This window comes from Astatotilapia calliptera, chromosome 7 (assembly GCF_900246225.1).
Source record: "Astatotilapia calliptera chromosome 7, fAstCal1.2, whole genome shotgun sequence".
NCBI lineage: Eukaryota > Metazoa > Chordata > Actinopteri > Cichliformes > Cichlidae > Astatotilapia > Astatotilapia calliptera.
The window spans coordinates 60,282,870-60,301,246 of NC_039308.1; the positions used below are offsets into that span (position 1 = coordinate 60,282,870).

General features: G+C 40.5%; 1 protein-coding gene across 1 annotated transcript in view; it reads left to right on the forward strand.

The window, feature by feature from the left end:
• itpr2 (inositol 1,4,5-trisphosphate receptor, type 2) overlaps nt 1-18,377 on the forward strand; it is a 67,393-nt gene that overhangs the window by 29,123 nt on the left and 19,893 nt on the right. Inside the window, exons 38-51 of the mRNA XM_026176310.1 lie at nt 5,475-5,595; nt 6,005-6,192; nt 6,277-6,457; nt 7,193-7,446; nt 7,535-7,735; nt 8,313-8,423; nt 8,740-8,835; nt 8,917-9,036; nt 11,188-11,322; nt 11,420-11,612; nt 11,829-11,954; nt 13,535-13,710; nt 13,800-13,964; nt 14,044-14,227. Coding sequence (XP_026032095.1) covers nt 5,475-5,595; nt 6,005-6,192; nt 6,277-6,457; nt 7,193-7,446; nt 7,535-7,735; nt 8,313-8,423; nt 8,740-8,835; nt 8,917-9,036; nt 11,188-11,322; nt 11,420-11,612; nt 11,829-11,954; nt 13,535-13,710; nt 13,800-13,964; nt 14,044-14,227 — 2,251 coding nt within the window. The remainder of the gene's footprint in view (nt 1-5,474; nt 5,596-6,004; nt 6,193-6,276; nt 6,458-7,192; nt 7,447-7,534; nt 7,736-8,312; nt 8,424-8,739; nt 8,836-8,916; nt 9,037-11,187; nt 11,323-11,419; nt 11,613-11,828; nt 11,955-13,534; nt 13,711-13,799; nt 13,965-14,043; nt 14,228-18,377) is intronic.

Here is an 18,377-nt window from a genome sequence, read left to right on the forward strand (position 1 = left end):
CAGCCTGTGGGGAAACTGTGCTATGCCACTGTGTGCTTGAGTCATTCTGTTCATAAAAGACCGACTCGGATTCCTCTGTGGAGGAAAAAAGTAAGACTGTTAGTCTTCCACCCCTCTCATCTCAACCTTGTTTGGGGAACATTGTCCTCCTGCACTGCCTGACACGCTGCTGCAGTTGACCTTATCAGAGCTCAGCAGCTCTAACTTCTCCATCCAGGCAGTGTATGTCCTGGTTTACAGCTGCTACTGCCCTCTGATGCCTGCATGAGTTTTCAGACCACCTAAAGAAGCACAGAACAGGCGGTGTCTTTTTATCCATGCTTCTCACCGGAGTTACAGGAATCTGTAGACAGCAGAGCTGCGAGAGGTGGTGGGGGGGAGTGAAGCTGGAGGTGGGGATCGGCAGCTCATCCTCAGCTTGGACACCAGAGCCGCAGTGTGGCGTGCCGGTGCACATTTTAAAACACCACGACTGTCTGCTCATTGCTAGGTTTTGTTTGTTCCTCTCCTCCTCCTCCTGCCACCCTCCTCTTACTTTTGTCAGTTCTCTCTCTCTCTCTCTCTCTCTCTCTCTCTCTCGCTCTCTCTCTTGCTCCCCCCCCTCTCTCTCTCTCTCTCGGCTCTTACATCACCTGACTAGAGTTTTTCTTGTCAATGCAGCAACAAGCAGATGAGTCAGGCAGGGCTGACTCTTCTCTACTGCCATCCTGCTTCCTCTATCCTCTCCTTTCTCTCTGCAGACCTAGCAGTGTGCTGGCTGCAGTGTGTGCCAGCACACTGCATCACCCAGAAGGGAGACAAAAAAATCCCCCCAAAAACCTGTCACCACCCCCACCTTTCAACTTCTCCCTACAAGAGGGAAAAGGGGAAAGTCAAACATGTTTAGTTTGCAAGGGAGCATGCAGTGGGATGCATTGCCTTATAGAGTGTAGTGCTGAGGTTGGAGATGCACTGGGATTGTGTCTGTGTAGTGGTGTGTGGAAATGAGAGACACTGACTCAATGGATCCTCACCTTCAGTTCAAGAAGTGTGTGCGTGCACGTGTGTGTGTACGTGCGTGTGTGTGTCTATGTGGGTGTGTGTCTGTGTTTCTGTGAGACATCTCAGCCAGACAGTGCAGGCAGACAAGTGTCTCTGCTGACTGCAGATGAGATAGAGTGTTTACTGACACAGGGAGCATCAGCTACACGTGCTCATCCACATCTTTGCTCTTCGGTACACTTAGTTTGAGGATGCTTAGCTGAACTGTATCTGGCCAGCCTCTGTGATGAGACATAGAGGTACCTCGTTTGCCTGATGCCTTGATATTGTATAATTAGACCTTTTCTTTTTTAAGGTTGCAGTTTGGAGCTTTTTTTTAAAAAAAAAAGAAAAAAAGAAATCCCATTATTTCTGCTTGATAATTCAGTTTCATTTTGGATGAACCACACTACATTTGACACATCCAAATGCACCCAAAATTTTATAAGAAGCAACTACTTACAACTTACAATGGCAGCTACACAAATGAGTCATATACATCTGAATACTAATTAGCTGTATGTGTCAGCTTTAAAGGAGGTGTGACAATCACAGCAGGGAAACTTGCAAAGGAACAAAGAGACCAGACAATTGCTGAACTGCTGGTGCGTCAGTCACAAACTGCAAAATTCTGAAATGTATAATAAAGGAAATGCATTTATTTTCATGCAAGTATTAGGATAAATGGAATGGGAAAAATTTCCATTAAATGTCTATAGGGTTGTAGGTCAGGTGAGGTGAGGTGACTTGTCTAACCAACAATGCCAGTCAGTGAATAAATCAATCCTTCTTTGTATAGGACCTTTCATGAAGGTTGACGCAGTTCAAAGTGCTTCATAGATGATTCAACATAAAAGCTACATAAAAAGAATTAAAAGTACCAAATATAAAACAAGATTTACAATATAAGTAAACTAAAAGGACAGTTAAAGAAAGAAATTGGTTGTTACTAATCGTTCAGAGCACGCACCAAATATTCACATTATTGAAGCAGGAGTCAGAACTTTTACTTAAACTTTGAATTAATTAATGTTAACACCTAATGAACAATTTCAGCTTTTAGTTATTTTATAGCCTAAAGGTTGCATAATTACAGCCTAAAAATGATCACATATATTCAAAACTATTAGGTACACCTGTTCAGCTGCTTGGTAATGCAAATATCTCATCAGCCAGTCATGTGGCAGCGACCTGATGGCAACCTGCCCGATGTTCAATCTTACGTCCTTCTGACTTTCCTTCTGAGTCTTTGGAAGTCTTTGCACTTCCACTGGATCTCTGGACTACAAACTCTCTCTCTACTTTTAAATTGTGTCTTAAAACCCATCCATTCAGAATTGCATATTCTTCACCATGACTCCGTCTTAGTCTATTTTTATCTTACTTAGCTTTTATACTTACATACTTTATCTTATGTTTTTATTTTGTTGTACTAATGTAAGGTGACCTTGAGGATCCTCAACAGGCGCCTATAAATAAAATGTATTATCATTATTATTATAAACGGAGCATCAGAATGGAGAGAAATGGCGATATAGGTGACTTTTTCTGCACAACCACCCAGAGCGATTACAGAGACTGTTCTGCTGATGCCAGAGCTCAGAGGAGAATGGTCAGACTGCTTCAAGTTGATAGGAAGGCAACAAATACTGATTCATTACAATCAAGTAGGGCTGTGCGATTATTGTCAAAATTAACTGACAAAAAACTGACAGAGCAAAAAAAAAAATTTCTCTTTCACTTAAACATAACACTGTTTTTGCATCCAAGTTGCGCTACATTCCTGTTCATTTACAAATCTTTGCATCAAAAGAAAATGTATCCTCGTTTGCGTAAATTCGGTGCATCGCTTGGAAGAAAACTAAATTTGTTGGACCTGCATGAGTGATGTAGCATAGTAATTTACTGTTGTGAGATCTATCTCTTTTTCTCCTGCAACATTTTGCAAGTTTTTCCATCTTGAAAACCCCCCAAATGCATTCCTGAAGCTTTCAATAGTAAAAATGTTTAGTGAACGCTTTGTGTTAGTGATTTCAGTACACCTTTGTTAGCAAAGTGGTGTGCCATACAGCCTCACTTTTATGAATGTCTGTGTTGATGTTGAGCAATTCAGGTTAGCAACCATTGCATTGCTTCTCTTGTCCTTCATGCATTAATTATACTAATTATTTGGTGGTAAGTTTTCAGGCCGCTGGTTATGTTAGTTGTGTTGCTTTGTGGCACAGAAACAACTCTACAACACTCTTTGTATATAATCTCTTCTTGGTCAATGTCACTAACCCTAAATCCGCTTTGCTAAGCTCTTCACCTTCTACTGTGTCAGTCATTCGATTTTTTTAATATATCTGTCTTTTTACATTGTGTTATCGGTCTAGACTAGTCCAGGAAGCTTCAGGCTTCGTAATGCAGTGAACAGTTGTGATTGGATGTGGTTCAGCGCTGATTTAGTCAGGTGGGGGAGTGCCTCATTTTGTTTTTGCTTTGCGTTCGATTTAAATAACACATTTTCAAGACTGTCTGTGTTTAAATGTGGGAAGCCAAAATTGTGTCCCTACAACCAACCTATACACAACGCAAAACACATCAAGCACATCGAAGCAGTTGGGCTACAGCCACAGAAGACCACACTGGGTGCCACTCCTGTCAGCTAAAAACAGGAAACTGAGGCTACAAATTGCACAGGTTAACTAAAATCTGACGATAGAAAGCATGGGTCCATCTTGCCTCGTATCAGCAGTTAAGGCTTGTGGTGGTGGTCTAGTAGTATAGGATATTTTCTTTGCACACTCTAGGCTCTAGGAACAATTTGTTTAACACCACAGCCTACCCGAGTACTATTTCTAGCCATGTCTATCCCTTAATGACCACAGTGCACCAATCTTCGGATGGCTTCTCACAGCAGAATAATGTGGCATGCCACAGAGCTCGGATCATCTCAGACTGGTTTCTTGAACATGACAATTAGTTCACTGTACACAAATAGTCTCCAAAGTCACCGGATCTCAATCACATGGAGCACCTTTGGGACTAGGAGGAACAGGAGAGTTGCATCATGATGACAATGTTTCCAGCACCCTGCTGAATCTATAGCATGAAAAATTAGGAGTTCTGATGGCAAAAGGGGGGTCTAACCTGGCACAAGCAGAGTGTAACACATCAAGTGTATTCAGTTGTTATTTTGACAGGCACCTGCCTTTCTGCTAGCCTGCTAACACGTTTCCATGGAAACCATACATGGCTGCTTACAGCCCATTAATTTTAACTCCACCCCTTACCCAGCTCTTCTTGAAGTCTTTTGATCAATACCAGTGGTAAGGTGTCATGAAACAAGGCCTTGATGCGTTGTTGGATTACCATAGAAACAGGTGCTGACCACATGTAGTGTTCATACATACTTTATCTTCCCTTTATATTTCCTTCTTTTCATCCATCCATCGCTCTCCCTGTTGTTCTTTAAAAATAGGTGGTGAAATGTACAATGCAAGTCATCCACCTGCCAATCACACACTTTGATTACACAACCACTGAAGGGCGATTGTCGCCGTGAATCTTTTAATCTCATTTCTGCTCATCTGCGTCAAATGTCGCAGACACAGAGAGATGTTTATTCGAAAGAAAATAAATGCAGTTATTAAATAAATGAGCTGCTAGAGGCAAGCTGGTGTTGTGCAATGCATTACTTTATACATATGCATCAGTAATCCTTGCACGCAAATGACCACATTCTGTATAACCTTTTTCCACTTGTCTTCACTTGCATGCTTATGTGCACACGGTGTGTGTGTGTGTGTGTGTGTGTGTGTGTAAGAAAGAAGCACAGTGTGGTCCTATTTTGCACAATAAGAGAGGGAAAACTAGCCTCATCCCAAAAAGTTTGGGGTAAGATCAGCGGTTCATCATGTCAATTTAAAAATTGAACTGTTTGGAGACTTTCATTGCCGACTAATATTAACTAAAAGTAAAAGTAACATCTGTCATCATTTATGGTTGCTTTTCTCCAAACACACCCTGGCTGCTATCTCGGAATCTCTCATAAATGCTCAGATAGGATCAAGATATTGGACAACATTATAACCGTCATGCTCTCTCAAGCTCCAATTTCTTTGTTGATAAGAGCATTGTCATACTGCAAACCACTGCTTCCATCAAGGCAGAAATGTGTCATGGGATGATGGCGATGATTCCTATTAGGTGAAATGAGATGAAATCTGCTCAGCCCTCTGAGAGATGATCGGATGGATTTCATGCCAATGAATGCACCTTACCACAAATGTTCCCTTCTTAAGATTTGTCCTTCATTTTGATCATTTTTATAGTTATTCCTCTTTCCCTTTCTGTAAAGGGGAAAAAAAGCTTTATCAAAATCTATTAAATATGTGTGAATTTCCTAGTTTAAAGCTCATACTCAGTCAGACTTTTAAATGGATTTAACATTATGATTTCTGTCTCCACAGGGAAACGACTTGAGAAAGATTCTCCTCACACGCTACTTTGGAAATCAAAAGCTCCTCTCCAAGTCAGAGCTCGGGAGTGGAAACAGCTCATCTGGTGGCTTTGTCAAGCAGTCACCTGGAGGTACCGAGAACCCCAAATAAACTGAGTAGATGCTGCAATAACTACTCACAGCCGAGGAAACAACAGGAACTAAAATGACAGTGCTCTGTTTCTTAGGCAGTATGCTGTTTGACAATTGTTGGCAGACATAAGAGGTTTATAATGCATCCCACAAATATTCGGTCCAGGCAGGTGTGGAATATAGTAGATGAGCATAACAAATAATCAAACATTTGTAAAGTTTTTCCTGTTCAATTTCTCAAAAAGAGATTATTTCTATCTACAATTATTTATATATGGTATGTGCATGCATGGAAAGCCAGAGGCAGGGAGAGCAGCAGCACAAAAATAACCAGGCAACATACATGAGACTAACTCAGAAAGAGCATGAGAAGCAGAAGCTAGAATTTAAATTTCTACATCATTGCAGGAGGTTCTCCCATGGTAGACGCTGACAAGCCAGCCACCACTGTTTCGGATATTCAGTGTCTTTTGGACAATGTTGGGGCAACAGAGATGGTAATTGAACTCATCGTCAACACCAAGAATGATCGACTGTTTAAGGAGAGCATCGAGCTGGGCATTGCCCTTCTCAGGGGTGGAAACACACAGATACAGGTTGGCTTCACAGATACACGAATCCTGTACTTCTCCTCCACATGTTTTAGAAGTATACTCATGGCCATTTTTGCTCCCAACTAGAACTCATTCTACAGCCAACTGAACAAGCAGAAAAAGTCCGAGAGGTTCTTCAAGGTTTTCTACGACCGCATGCGTTTGGCCCAGCAGGAGATTCGAGCCACCGTGTCAGTCAACATGTTTGAAGTCACCTGCAAAAGAAGGGACGATGACAGTGATGTCAGTAGTATCAGGGTTAAAAAAGGTACCGTTCGGTGATGGTGTATTTTTAATTTTTTTCACATTATTGACTTATTAGAGCAAAAACACCACATAATGTCCAGATAACGTTTGTGAGCTCAAAATGCAGCTAACCACTGTGTCAAAATGTCAAAGGGAGGCTGAAAGTAAGTAAGCAAAGTTCATTAGAAGTGAATCACCTCTGTTATAATGTCAGAGGTACCTAGTGATGAGGATTTAAAAGTGCAATACTGAGTCATGAGGCTCACGTCCTCAGCACATCCAGGCATTTCCATAGAAAGAGCGAATTAAAAAGCCACAGACTGGAAAAAAGTAATGCTTTTACAGTGTTTGAGGTCTACAAGTTTAGTTTAGTTTAAAACAGTTGTAGTGGATAAATCCACAATGATTTTTGTAGCTCTGCTGACTTCTGTTGAAACTGTTGTTCCCAGTTTAAGCAGTCACATGTCTGAAGCATGTGACAGCCCACATTGCAATCCTATCAAAAGGCCATTGTATCAAGTTTGAGTGTTTTTATGCTACAGAAACCCACTAAATTGTTGCCTGCTTGTCAGTGAACGTCTGTAAATAAATAAATATATATATATACACACATATCAATTTCTCTTGAATACAATTGCCGCACTTATGAATGGAAGCAATTTGCTCCTGCCCTGCAGTTAAACAGTGAATCGTGTTGTGTGTCTGTTTGTGTGTGTGTGTGTGTTTTTTTTTTTTTCAATAAATCCTTTCTTTGTAGGGAAAGATTCTGGGCTTCACATGAGGGACGACATGCGAGGGCAGCTAAAAGAAGCCTCCTCAGTGACCTCAAAGGCCTTCTCAGCCTTCAGAAAAGAGCTGGACCCTGACCTTGAAGGCCTCGGCCAAAACAGTGAGATAATCGGTACTGAGGAGGCATCGGAAGACACTCAGATGAGCCCGGCTGTATCTATCATGAAACCAATCCTGCGTTACCTACAGCTGCTCTGTGAGAACCACAATTCAAAGCTGCAGGTACTGATGCTCTGTGAACTTTGCCCTTCTAAGTCCAGTCATTAAAATGACCGCTGATTGATTTTTTTTTTTCCTGCTCTGAATCCAGAACTTTCTGCGCAGTCAGAACAACAAGACTAACTACAATCTGGTGTGTGAGACTCTTCAGTTCTTGGACTGCATTTGTGGGAGCACCACTGGAGGCCTAGGGCTGCTGGGACTTTATATAAATGAGTATAATGTGGATCTGATTCTCCAAACGTTGGAAACCATTACAGAGTATTGCCAGGGGCCCTGCCATGAAAACCAGGTAGGAGGAGGGTGGCTGGTTAGTTGAGAGAAAATGCTCGATTTATTGGATAGTCAAGTTGTCAACATATTTATTTAATAGAGCCTAATACTGTGAATATATTTGAAAAATTGTTCATCTTTTCCTAAATGTGAAGCATCATACAGTATCGTTAAACCTGTAGCGAAAAGCTTTTCTTATTTCATGTGTTCAAGTCCAGTCAAGTTGAGAATACAGGAAACAGGAAATTTCTGGTTTCGAACCAGCTGAGCAGCTGGGGCCTTTCTGTATGGAGTTTGGATGTTACGCCTGTGTCTGTGTTGGTTTCTAATTAGAAGGAGGAGGAAATCTGATGATTCTAAATCTACTGTTGGTGTGAATATGAGCATAAATGTCTGTCTACAGTGGACCTGGTCACTTTGTGATCACACCGCTGTTTTAATCATGAGCTGTGGTGTAGTAAGCCGTCTTAAACTATCTTTTATTTGGATTTACCTGTAAAGCACAGACACTTTCTTCTGATGAATTATATTAATGATTTTCTTTTTGTAATGTAGCCAACACTGACTACAGCATGTCCATTTTTTTTCTTTTCCAGAGCTGTATAGCTAAACATGAGTCAAATGGTATTGATATTATTATAGCACTGATTGTCAACGCCATCAACCCCCTGGGTAAGGATCGCCTGGACCTGGTGCTGCAACTCAAGGTGAGCAGTAGTTGTATGAGAGGTCTGGGAGGCAACACATTTCCATTACCCTATTATATACTTGCATTGCTGCATAGTATTAATTAAATATAGATAACAATTGTGCAATGATGAAAAAGGCAATGGGGCAAATAAAGCCCATGTTTACTGGCTGTCTGACTGCAGATGTCTTTAGTAGTACAACCCTTTAGTCGAATCACAGCACTCTGAAAAAACTGCATCTGACCAGTATTGTTGGTTTTTTTCCTTTCAATTATTCAGCTTTGTGTAACTGATCAAAATATAAAAGCTGATTATTTTGAAACGTGTATCATAGAACAATGCCTCCAAGCTCCTGCTAGCTATCATGGAGAGCTGCCATGACAGTGAGAACGCAGAGAAGATTCTCTACAAGATGAGACCCACTGAATTGGTGAGTGTGGTCATGCATGCACACAAACTACACCTGACGTGTGGTGCAAAAACGGTGACTTCTAAAACACTTTTGCTTCAGGTGGATGTCATGAAGGACGCCTACAAACAGGGTTTGCAGAGTGAAGACGACGATGACGGCATGGGAGACGAGATCAAACCTAAAGATGTCGGACACAACATTTACATCCTGGCCCACCAGGTAAAAGAAAAGATTAAACTTGAGTTAGTCTAAAGTGGTCAGACAAACAGAGGAAATGCAGTGATGCTTTAGTCTAATGACCACTGGGCCAGTGCAGTGCAGGAGTGCCAAGTGATGGAGGAGTGCTTCTCTGAATGAACTGCTCTGACAGTTTTCTGAAATGAGTTTTTGTGTTGTGACATTGGCTCTACTGACAGATAGGCTTTAGGCGTTTTCACTGAGGCAGGTAGTCGCTGCACAACTAAATACACATGGTTTGCTTTGTCCAGGGATCAGGAACGAGGGAATGAGGAAGGAGTACTGTACCCCTGAGAAATTTGTTTTTGTTCTAAATGTGTGTGTCCATCTGACGTGTCTCAGTCTTTGTCTACGCTGTTTGTAAGTTGTTGAGAGCAAGCCAAGTCTTGTGGGTTTTCACTTCTGTCTCTTTAGAGCAAAGTGTCAGACAGGATATTTTGGTCTACAGAGCAGACGAGTTTCATCATGACAAGGAAGTGTGCATGTTTGTTTTTTTTGTTAGTTTTTTTTTTTTAATGTTTGACTTTTAAAAAAATAACCTTTCAGCTTAAAACAGGAATGCACAAATGTGTGCATCAGCTTTGAAATATATTTTCTGATTGTCTAAATAAACAAATTAAATTGATAATATAAAATAAACAATAGATAGAATGCACAAACTAAATGGTTCTCTACATTTCTCCATAAATTTCTCTACAATTGCCTATTTTAAAGGAGTAAAATAGATGTTTAAAATATAATAAATTAAAAAGAAAACCTCAGCAAGTATTCAGAACTCCACAAACCATGTAAAATTTTCCTCACCTAAAAAGAGAAGCAGAAAAAAATAAGGAAATCTAATTTGTTGACTGAACCTAGATTTCTAGTTGACCTCAGTGTACACAAAACAAGTAAACAACACAGGAAAGGAAAAAGGCCAGAACCTGTTTCTTACTCATCTATTAATTCTTGTGCCACAGGTGTCCTTTTCAATGTCTTTTTATCAGCAAGGATACATAAAAACTACCTCTGCAGAGTGTGGGGAAAGAAAGAAACTGTTGCTGGTTTCTGGTTGGGATCTGGATCACTTTAAAACTGTGAAATAATTCAATTCCTTTAATGGGAGATGGCAGCTTTAGCTCTATTACAAAAAACAAGGCCATAAAGCTTGAATTTGAACGGTATATAGACATTACTTACAGATGTTGTGGGCTCATCATGGGTATGAATTTCACAACAATTTAGGGCTTTTTCCAGGGTGGAATCATTGTATACTTTACATCTTTAATTGCTTTAGAAAACAAGAATCGGGTGCACAAGATTGCATTTATTTTGGACTTTCAAAAATATATAAACAGTGATCAAATATATGTATTAAACATCTCTTAATAAGTTGCATCTCGACCACACACACACCTTTTGATAGTGATCAACAATTTTGTGGCATAATTCTGCTTAGATATTTGGTCACTCTTCTTGGCAGAATTTATTTAAATTGGTTGTCACACACCTGGGTTTTAGACCTGCTCCAAAATCCTCCGATAGAGGTGAGTTCATGGAGTTGGGAAGGCCATTCCAGAAGCTTAATGTTAGCCTGGTCTATCCATCCCAAAACCAGTTTTGATGTGTGTTTGGGATCATTGCTCTGATGGAAAACCCAATTTTGCCAAATTTTCAACCATTTAGATGTTAATTTAATGTGAGGTGAAAGAACTTTCTTCATTATTCCATCCACTTTGTGCGGTGTACCAGTACTACAGCAAAACTTCCCAGAGCACAATGCTACCACCACCATGCTTGGCAGTTGAGTGTTCTTAGTGTGAAAGCCTCACCTTTACTCCGCGAAACATACCTCTTGTCATCATGGCACTACCTTTGTCTGCGCTGACCATAAAACTTTTCTCCAGAAGGAATATTTCTTGTCCATATGGGCTATTTCAAATTTCAGTCAAGGTTAAAGCAGCACCCAGTTCTTGTTTTCCAAAGTCACAGTCATGTCTTGTAAAATCCATAAAAATGACCATGACATTAACGCTCATGAGGAGATTTTGTAAACCATATTTGTTTAGTTTTGGTTCATTACTGGTTACAGTATCATCCAGTGTAGTGCAGCAAAATCATATCTTGATATTAATCATATTTCTTCATTCCTAGTTGGCCAGGCACAACAAAATCTTGCAGCAGAGCCTCACCCCTGGGTCAGGGTTAGGTCTGGGGTCAGGCATGGACCACGATAAGGAAAAGGATGATGCCCTCCGTTACTATGCGAAGCACACAGCTCAGATAGAGGTAACCCGCATCATCAATTTATCATTTATCCTAAAATCTCTTAAATCGTTCGTCAAACTATAAAACTGTAAGCCAAACCTTTAATCTTTGTTATCAGATTGTGCGTAATGACCGCAGCATGGAGCAGATAGTGTTTCCAGTTCCTAACATCTGTGAGTACCTAACTGAGGAGTCAAAGATGCGTGTGTTCACCACCACTGAGAGAGATGACCAAGGCAGCAAGGTTAATGACTTCTTCCACCAGTTTGACAACCTCTACAATGAGATGAGGTGGCAGAAGAAGATCCGCAGTAAGTCTTCCTTACATTCGGCATCCAGTTCTTGGAAAATAATAATGATTGTGGTGGCGGTGGTGGCAGCAGGAACAGGCTTCAGGACGACAAATCACGATTCCCATCCAGCAAGTCTGGTTATGTTATTTTCACAGTAAACTGAAGGGCCTGCAGTGATGTGGTGTGTGCTGAATTCGTGTGCCTGTACTTATGCTCCCTGTTGTGTTTGCACAGAAAATAAGGCTCTGTTCTGGTTCTCACGTCACATCTCTCTTTGGGGGAGCATCTCCTTCTACCTGGCCCTCCTGCTCAACATTGCTGTGGCTGTATTCTACCCTTTTGGTGACGATGAAGATGAGGGTAAGAATTTCTGCATATTTCTCAAATTGTAATTTGTAATTTCAAGCCATTTTTTTAAACCTTTTGCTAAGCAAACCAATGTTTTAAGGCAGTGGTCTTCAAATGGCTCCTACTGGACATGGATTAACTATTTAATCTGCAATACATCTGCCAATATCAAAGTAGAGATGAACTTACCATATGAGGCAGACAGAATTATTGTGTGCATTGTGTAAAATTTGTATAGAGCATAGTATGGACAGCTCCTGGTGCTGAAATAACATCTCATAAATGTACTAGAGAAAATGTATGTGGAGAATAAAAGTCCTTAATATCAGCTAAATTATGCCGTATCTCTTTAATTCAAATGCAGACACACTCATTAGTATTATCCAACTAAAATAATGAGGGAGTCAAGCATGCAAAAAAAAAAGAGGCGTACACACAGAGAGTTAAAGAGACTAGTGGCTATGTGATGAAAAGAAAGAAAGAAATGTGGTAAATTTTAAAGCAACTGTTGGCAAAGGGGCCATTTATTTAAACTAATTTCAGTTTTGAGATGGGCAAATGAGGTGAATACAGCATGAGACATGTGACATGAGGAAAACCTGTGCAACCACTGCCTGGAGTGTCAACCACCAACCATCAGCTACAACGCAATGAGCAACAGGCAGATCTTTTTAAAAAAATTATCTATTTACAGCTGTTTTATCAAGCAGTTTTAATAATTTTAAAAACCTATGGAAGAACACTTTGAATGTATTAATTTTCAAGTAAAGTAAGTTTATAACAATTCTCTTTTTTTGGAATGTTAATTATTAATGATTATTGCTTTCTTTTTATGACTGAAAATGTGTGTTCTGTGACACGTGATGCTGCATTTATTTAAACACCTTGGTCACTCAGTCTCATGAATGCTGGTGATTTATCTAACAATACAGTATCTAATTGGATAAGAAGCAGTGGGCGTGTACAAAATGTGCTTAAAGGAAATCCATCACACGTCATCATGATATCGTTTTGAGGTGGGACAACTTGGACTTTAATCGTTTTTATCGGTATGTTGATACGACTTCATGTCATTGCCCTCAGCCTGGCGTCAGCCTGAGACCTAATTAATCAGATGAAGTTAAATCACCCAATAATCATCCTATTTTACTCTTTAAAATTCATTTCTTTACGTGCAATGTTAGATTACCTGATTTTAGGTTTTGCGAAATGTTACTAGAACTTGCTGTATTTGCTGGTTTGCCTTGGTGTGATTTGTTGAAATGTAAACCTACTGTACACGTGGTTCCTGTGGCGTACAGAAGTGTTAAAGATGGCTTTCTGATAAATACTTCCTCAATGAATTGTCAGCACTTTGCAGTTTCCAAAAGACCCATGAGCATCACTCTGCTGATTTACTCAGTGAGCTGAAGAAGAGTTGGTTGTTTTGACTGATGCTGTCCCCATGGATGGTTGTTTGACATTTTAAAGTGTTTCCTTTGACTGTTTGCTAAGTTAAGCTTTTAGCTCAGATAAATAATTCATTAGAGGGATATTGTGCTTTAAAGCATTGATGTTTTGTGCCTTGTTCGATTGTTTATTCTTCCACACAGGCACATTATCCCCATTCTGGAATATCTTACTGTGGGTGGCATTGGGAGTCTTCACCGCACTGCTTCCCGTCTTACCTAAACCAATAGGCATCGGGTTCTTCCTGGTCTCCCTTATTCTGCGTGCTATCTACACAATGGGCCTTGGCCCTGCGCTGCTTTTGCTCGGTGCTGTCAATGTAAGTGAACAAAGGCTTGTTTTTGAAGAATGTGTCTGTTCTTGCCTCTTCACACGTACGAGTTTTTTTTGTTTTTATTCCATTTTCAGCTTTTCAACAAGTTGGTGTTTCTTGTAAGTTTTGTGGGGAACCAGGGGACGTTCACTCGAGGCTACAAAGCAGTCGTGATGGACATACTCTTTATCTACCATTTGGGGTATGCCATCATCTGCGTCCTGGGCCTCTTTGTTCATGAGTTCTTCTACAGCATTTTGGTAAGAGAGCTCGTTTGATTTGTGACAGTGTTCTCCGAATGTTTGCTGATGGCTCACAGATAACGATCTCCTTTTGCAGCTTTTGGACCTGGTGATTCGAGAGGAGACGCTGCTCAATGTGATAAAGAGTGTGACGAAAAATGGCCGCTCCATTTTTTTGACAGCGGTTCTGGCCGTTTTTCTCGTTTACTTTTTCTCCATCATCGGCTTCCTCTTCCTCAAAGACGACTTCCGCATGGAGGTGGACCGCCTTCCTTCACCAGGTCAGAAACTTTAACTTTTAAAGTACACTAAGTCATTACTGTGGTCTTCTCCCTGTCGTAAATTCCTTGGGCTTTAAGATATCCTTTGATATTGCCATTTGAAAATAATGCTTCAAAAATGCTGCTTATGTTTATCACCAGTCTAGTGTGATATTTAAAACAAACTACACCAAATAGTGACAGTTTCACTTCCACTTTTATGAGGAAAGCAGAAAAAACACTGAGTGAGACATGGGTGATATTCAACATCTTCAGATGTAACTGCAAGAAATGTGATGCAATAGAAATCAGTTGCAAGAATGCCACATCTATTTTAGTCATAGTACTTATACCTGACCTTTCCAATGAATGTGTCATACTTAAAAACCTTTAAAAATGCACTGATGGCTCCAGTTTGGCAATGTTTAAACAATTAAATAAATAATAATTTCTACAATGTAAAAAAAGATCAAATCTTCTAGTAGTATGTGCAGTAATTGCATATCTGGTGATATGTATTATCTCTCTTAACTTCATTTCAAGTCTATACTGTGTAAGGAGGAAAAGGAAAGTTTTGTTCATTCTCCAGACTGGATTGTAGTTGTGCTTTGCGCTCCTCTCAGTATATTTTTCTGTTATCTTTCGTGAAAGTTATCCTTAGTTATTTCTTTCTCATCACATAAAAAGAAAAAAGAAAACAAAAATATTCAGGAATTAGAAAAAAACATCAAATCACTAGAAGAAGCCTACGCGTCCCACCAAGATCAGGAAACATTGAACAAAATACGCAAAACAAAACTAGAATTAAATGAGATAATTGATAAAAAAACAAAATTCTTAGTACAAAGACTACGCCTACAAAATTATGAACATGGTAATAAATCCGGTCAATTTCTAGCAAACCAGCTAAAAATAAATAAAGAAAAAACAACTATATGTGCTGTTCAAGATTCATCTGGGAACACATTATATGAACCAATACAAATAAACAACATTTTCAGGGATTTCTATAAAACGTTGTATTCACCACAAATAAACCCATCTAAAAAAGAAATTGATCAGTTTTTGGACAACATAACTCTTCCAAAATTATTGGACACTCAAGCAATGGCACTGGATTCACCACTGACACCAGGCGAACTCCACGAAGCCCTGATAAGTATGCACAATAATAAGATCCAGATGGCTTTCCTGCAGAATTCTACAAAGAATTCTGGTCGATTCTAGCACCAGTTTTCTACAGAACGTTGTTGGAAATCAAAGAAAAGGGCAGACTTCCATCAAATATGAATTCTGCAAACATTAATCTCCTGCTAAAACCAGGCAAAGACCCTGTATATCCCTCAAGCTATCGTCCAATATCCCTTATAAATGTAGACCTTAAAATAATCTGCAAAGCTCTCTCAAAGAGACTGGAGAAAATAACCCCCCTCTTAATTCATCCTGACCAAACTGGTTTCATAAAAGGTAGGCACTCATCAACAAATACACGTAGATTACTTAATTTGATAGACTACTCATACAGTAAAAACCTAGAAACTACAATATTCTCTTTAGACGCAGAAAAAGCATTTGACAGAGTTAACTGGAAATTTCTATTTGCAACTTTACACAAATTTGGTTTTGGATCCTCTTTCATAAACTGGTTAAAAATATTATATAATTCCCCAACAGCTTGTGTTAGAACAAATGACCAGACATCCTCCAGCTTCTGTCTCTTGAGGGGCACCAGGCAGGGATGCCCACTCTCCCCTTCACTATTTGCAATTTTTATTGAACCACTAGCAGCAGCAATTAGACAGAATTCAGTAATTAAGGGCATAAAATGCAAGAACGTGGAACATAAAATCAGCCTTTATGCGGATGATGTGTTACTCTTTTTCCAAAATTCACAAACCAATATCTCTGGGGTGATTGAATTGATAAACTCTTTTGCAAGAATATCAGATTACTCAATTAACTGGTCAAAATCTACAGTCCTACCGATTAATTGCTCCTTCCATAATTCCTCTTCTACACCACTGCAATCGGGAAATATAAAATATTTAGGTATTAATGTTTCTCCCAAGCTTGCAGATCTAACTAAATTAAACCATATCCCACTTTTAAAGAAGGTAGAAGATGATCTGGCTAGATGGAAATGTCTACCCATATCACTCATGGGAAGGGTTGCCGCTATAAAAATGATGGTCTTACCAAAAATAAATTATTTATTCTCAATGATCCCAACTAAACCGCCACAAGATTGGTTCAGATCTCTAGATTCATGTATGTCCAAATTCCTTTGGAAAAATAAACCCCCACGTATAAGCTTAAAAACACTACAAAAGACCAAGGATAAAGGAGGACTAGAACTGCCTAACTTTCAGCACTACTTCTTAGCCAACAGGCTTCAGTTTATCTCAGGATGGCTAAAACACACCCTCTTAGATGAACCTTGGCTAGATGTAGAACAAGCACTCTGCAATAATCTAGAGATCTCAGACCTACCATTTATCAGCTCAAACATCCAACGACATGAATGCTTTAAAAGCATCAACATCAGCTCTTCTCTGACAGCATGGTGGGAGTTTCTAAAATTGACGGCGTCTTCATTAATCCCATGCAAACGTACACCTATCTGGAACAACCCTGACATATTACAAAACAATAATATGATAAACTTTTCAGATTGGAGTGATAAAGGAATCAAATATTTAGAACATATACTAGAAGGAACAGAATTTATTTCATTTGACGGACTAGTTACACAATATGGGATCAACAAGAAAAGATTTTTAGAATATCAACAAATTAAATCCATAGTAAAAAAGAAATTTAAACCGGGTCAAGTTGAACTACAAACACCACCAAGTGTGGTTCAATTTCTTACTCTTAAACCCCCCAAATTACTATCCAAAATATACAGAATGCTTTCTAAAACAGATGAATCAATATCACTTCCTATTGCAAAATGGGAAGTGGATTTATCAGTTAACTTAGACCTAAACTTCTGGTCTCAGATTTGCTTAAAAACCTTTCATCTAATTAGAAATCCCAGTCTTCAATTAATTCAATACAAAATATTATATAGAGTGCACTATACAGGTCATCGGATGTTCAAGATGGGCTTTACGTCTACCAACAACTGCTCACACTGCCAAACCAATTCACCGGACAATTATATCCACGCTCTTTGGTTCTGTCCACCAGTTCAGAAGTTTTGGCGCGAGATATGTGAAGACTTATCGAAGTGTCTGAAATGTAACATTCCAACTTCCCCCTTAGTGTGTTTGTTGGGCAGCTTAGATAATGTCACTTCAGAAAAGAATATCGCCCATATGGTTTTCACTGCCCTATGCATAGCCAAGAAAACTGTCCTCATGAACTGGAAAAATAAAAATAATCTTAATTCTAACCAATATAGAAATTATCTATTAGATTACATTAGTCTTGATACAGCCTCTGCCACCACATCAGATCAATTGCTCTGGGCTCCTTTGATCAGCTCCATCACCTAGTGATTGGTGTGGGGGTAGGGACAGGCTTAGGGCGTCGGGGGGTTCCCCGGAGGCATCTTCCTTGGGGGGCTCAACCCGGGGTAGCGGTCATGTCCGGTTAGGGGCTCTGTTGGCTCTCAGGTGACTGTTTCCTCGCGGCTGCGTGCAGCGGGGCTAGGGGAGGGTCTGTGCTGACGGACGTGGGTTACTGACCTGGTGGCCTGGCTGCCCCTGGGTGGGTCCGGGATGGGCGTGAGGTTCTGGGGGCGCTCCGTCTCTGGGCTGGGACCCGGATCGGGCCTCGGGGGCTTGGGTCCTGGTTGGTGTGTTGCCGGGGTTGTGGGCGGGTGGGTGCATGGGGGCCCAGCCCTGGAGCAGGGTGCCGCCGGTGCGTCGAGCCACCTGGGGGGCTCTTCAACTGGTGGGGGAGATTGTCACATCTTGCAGGAGCTTTCCTCTCCTCAGGAGCTCCCTCTGCAGGAGGGGGAGATACAGGAGAGGTGGAGGAAGATCTCAGCCTGGGTGTTTATTGTCTTATGTAGTCTGGAAGATGAGTGGATGGTGGGGTGGGTGCAGTTTTCTCTGTGGTGGGGTTGGGTGGACTGTCCCGGGCTCTGTGGGGCCGGGCGGCGCTGCTGCACTGGGCCCGGTCTGGATGGGCCTGGGCCCCCTTTCCCTGGCGGGTCGCGGAG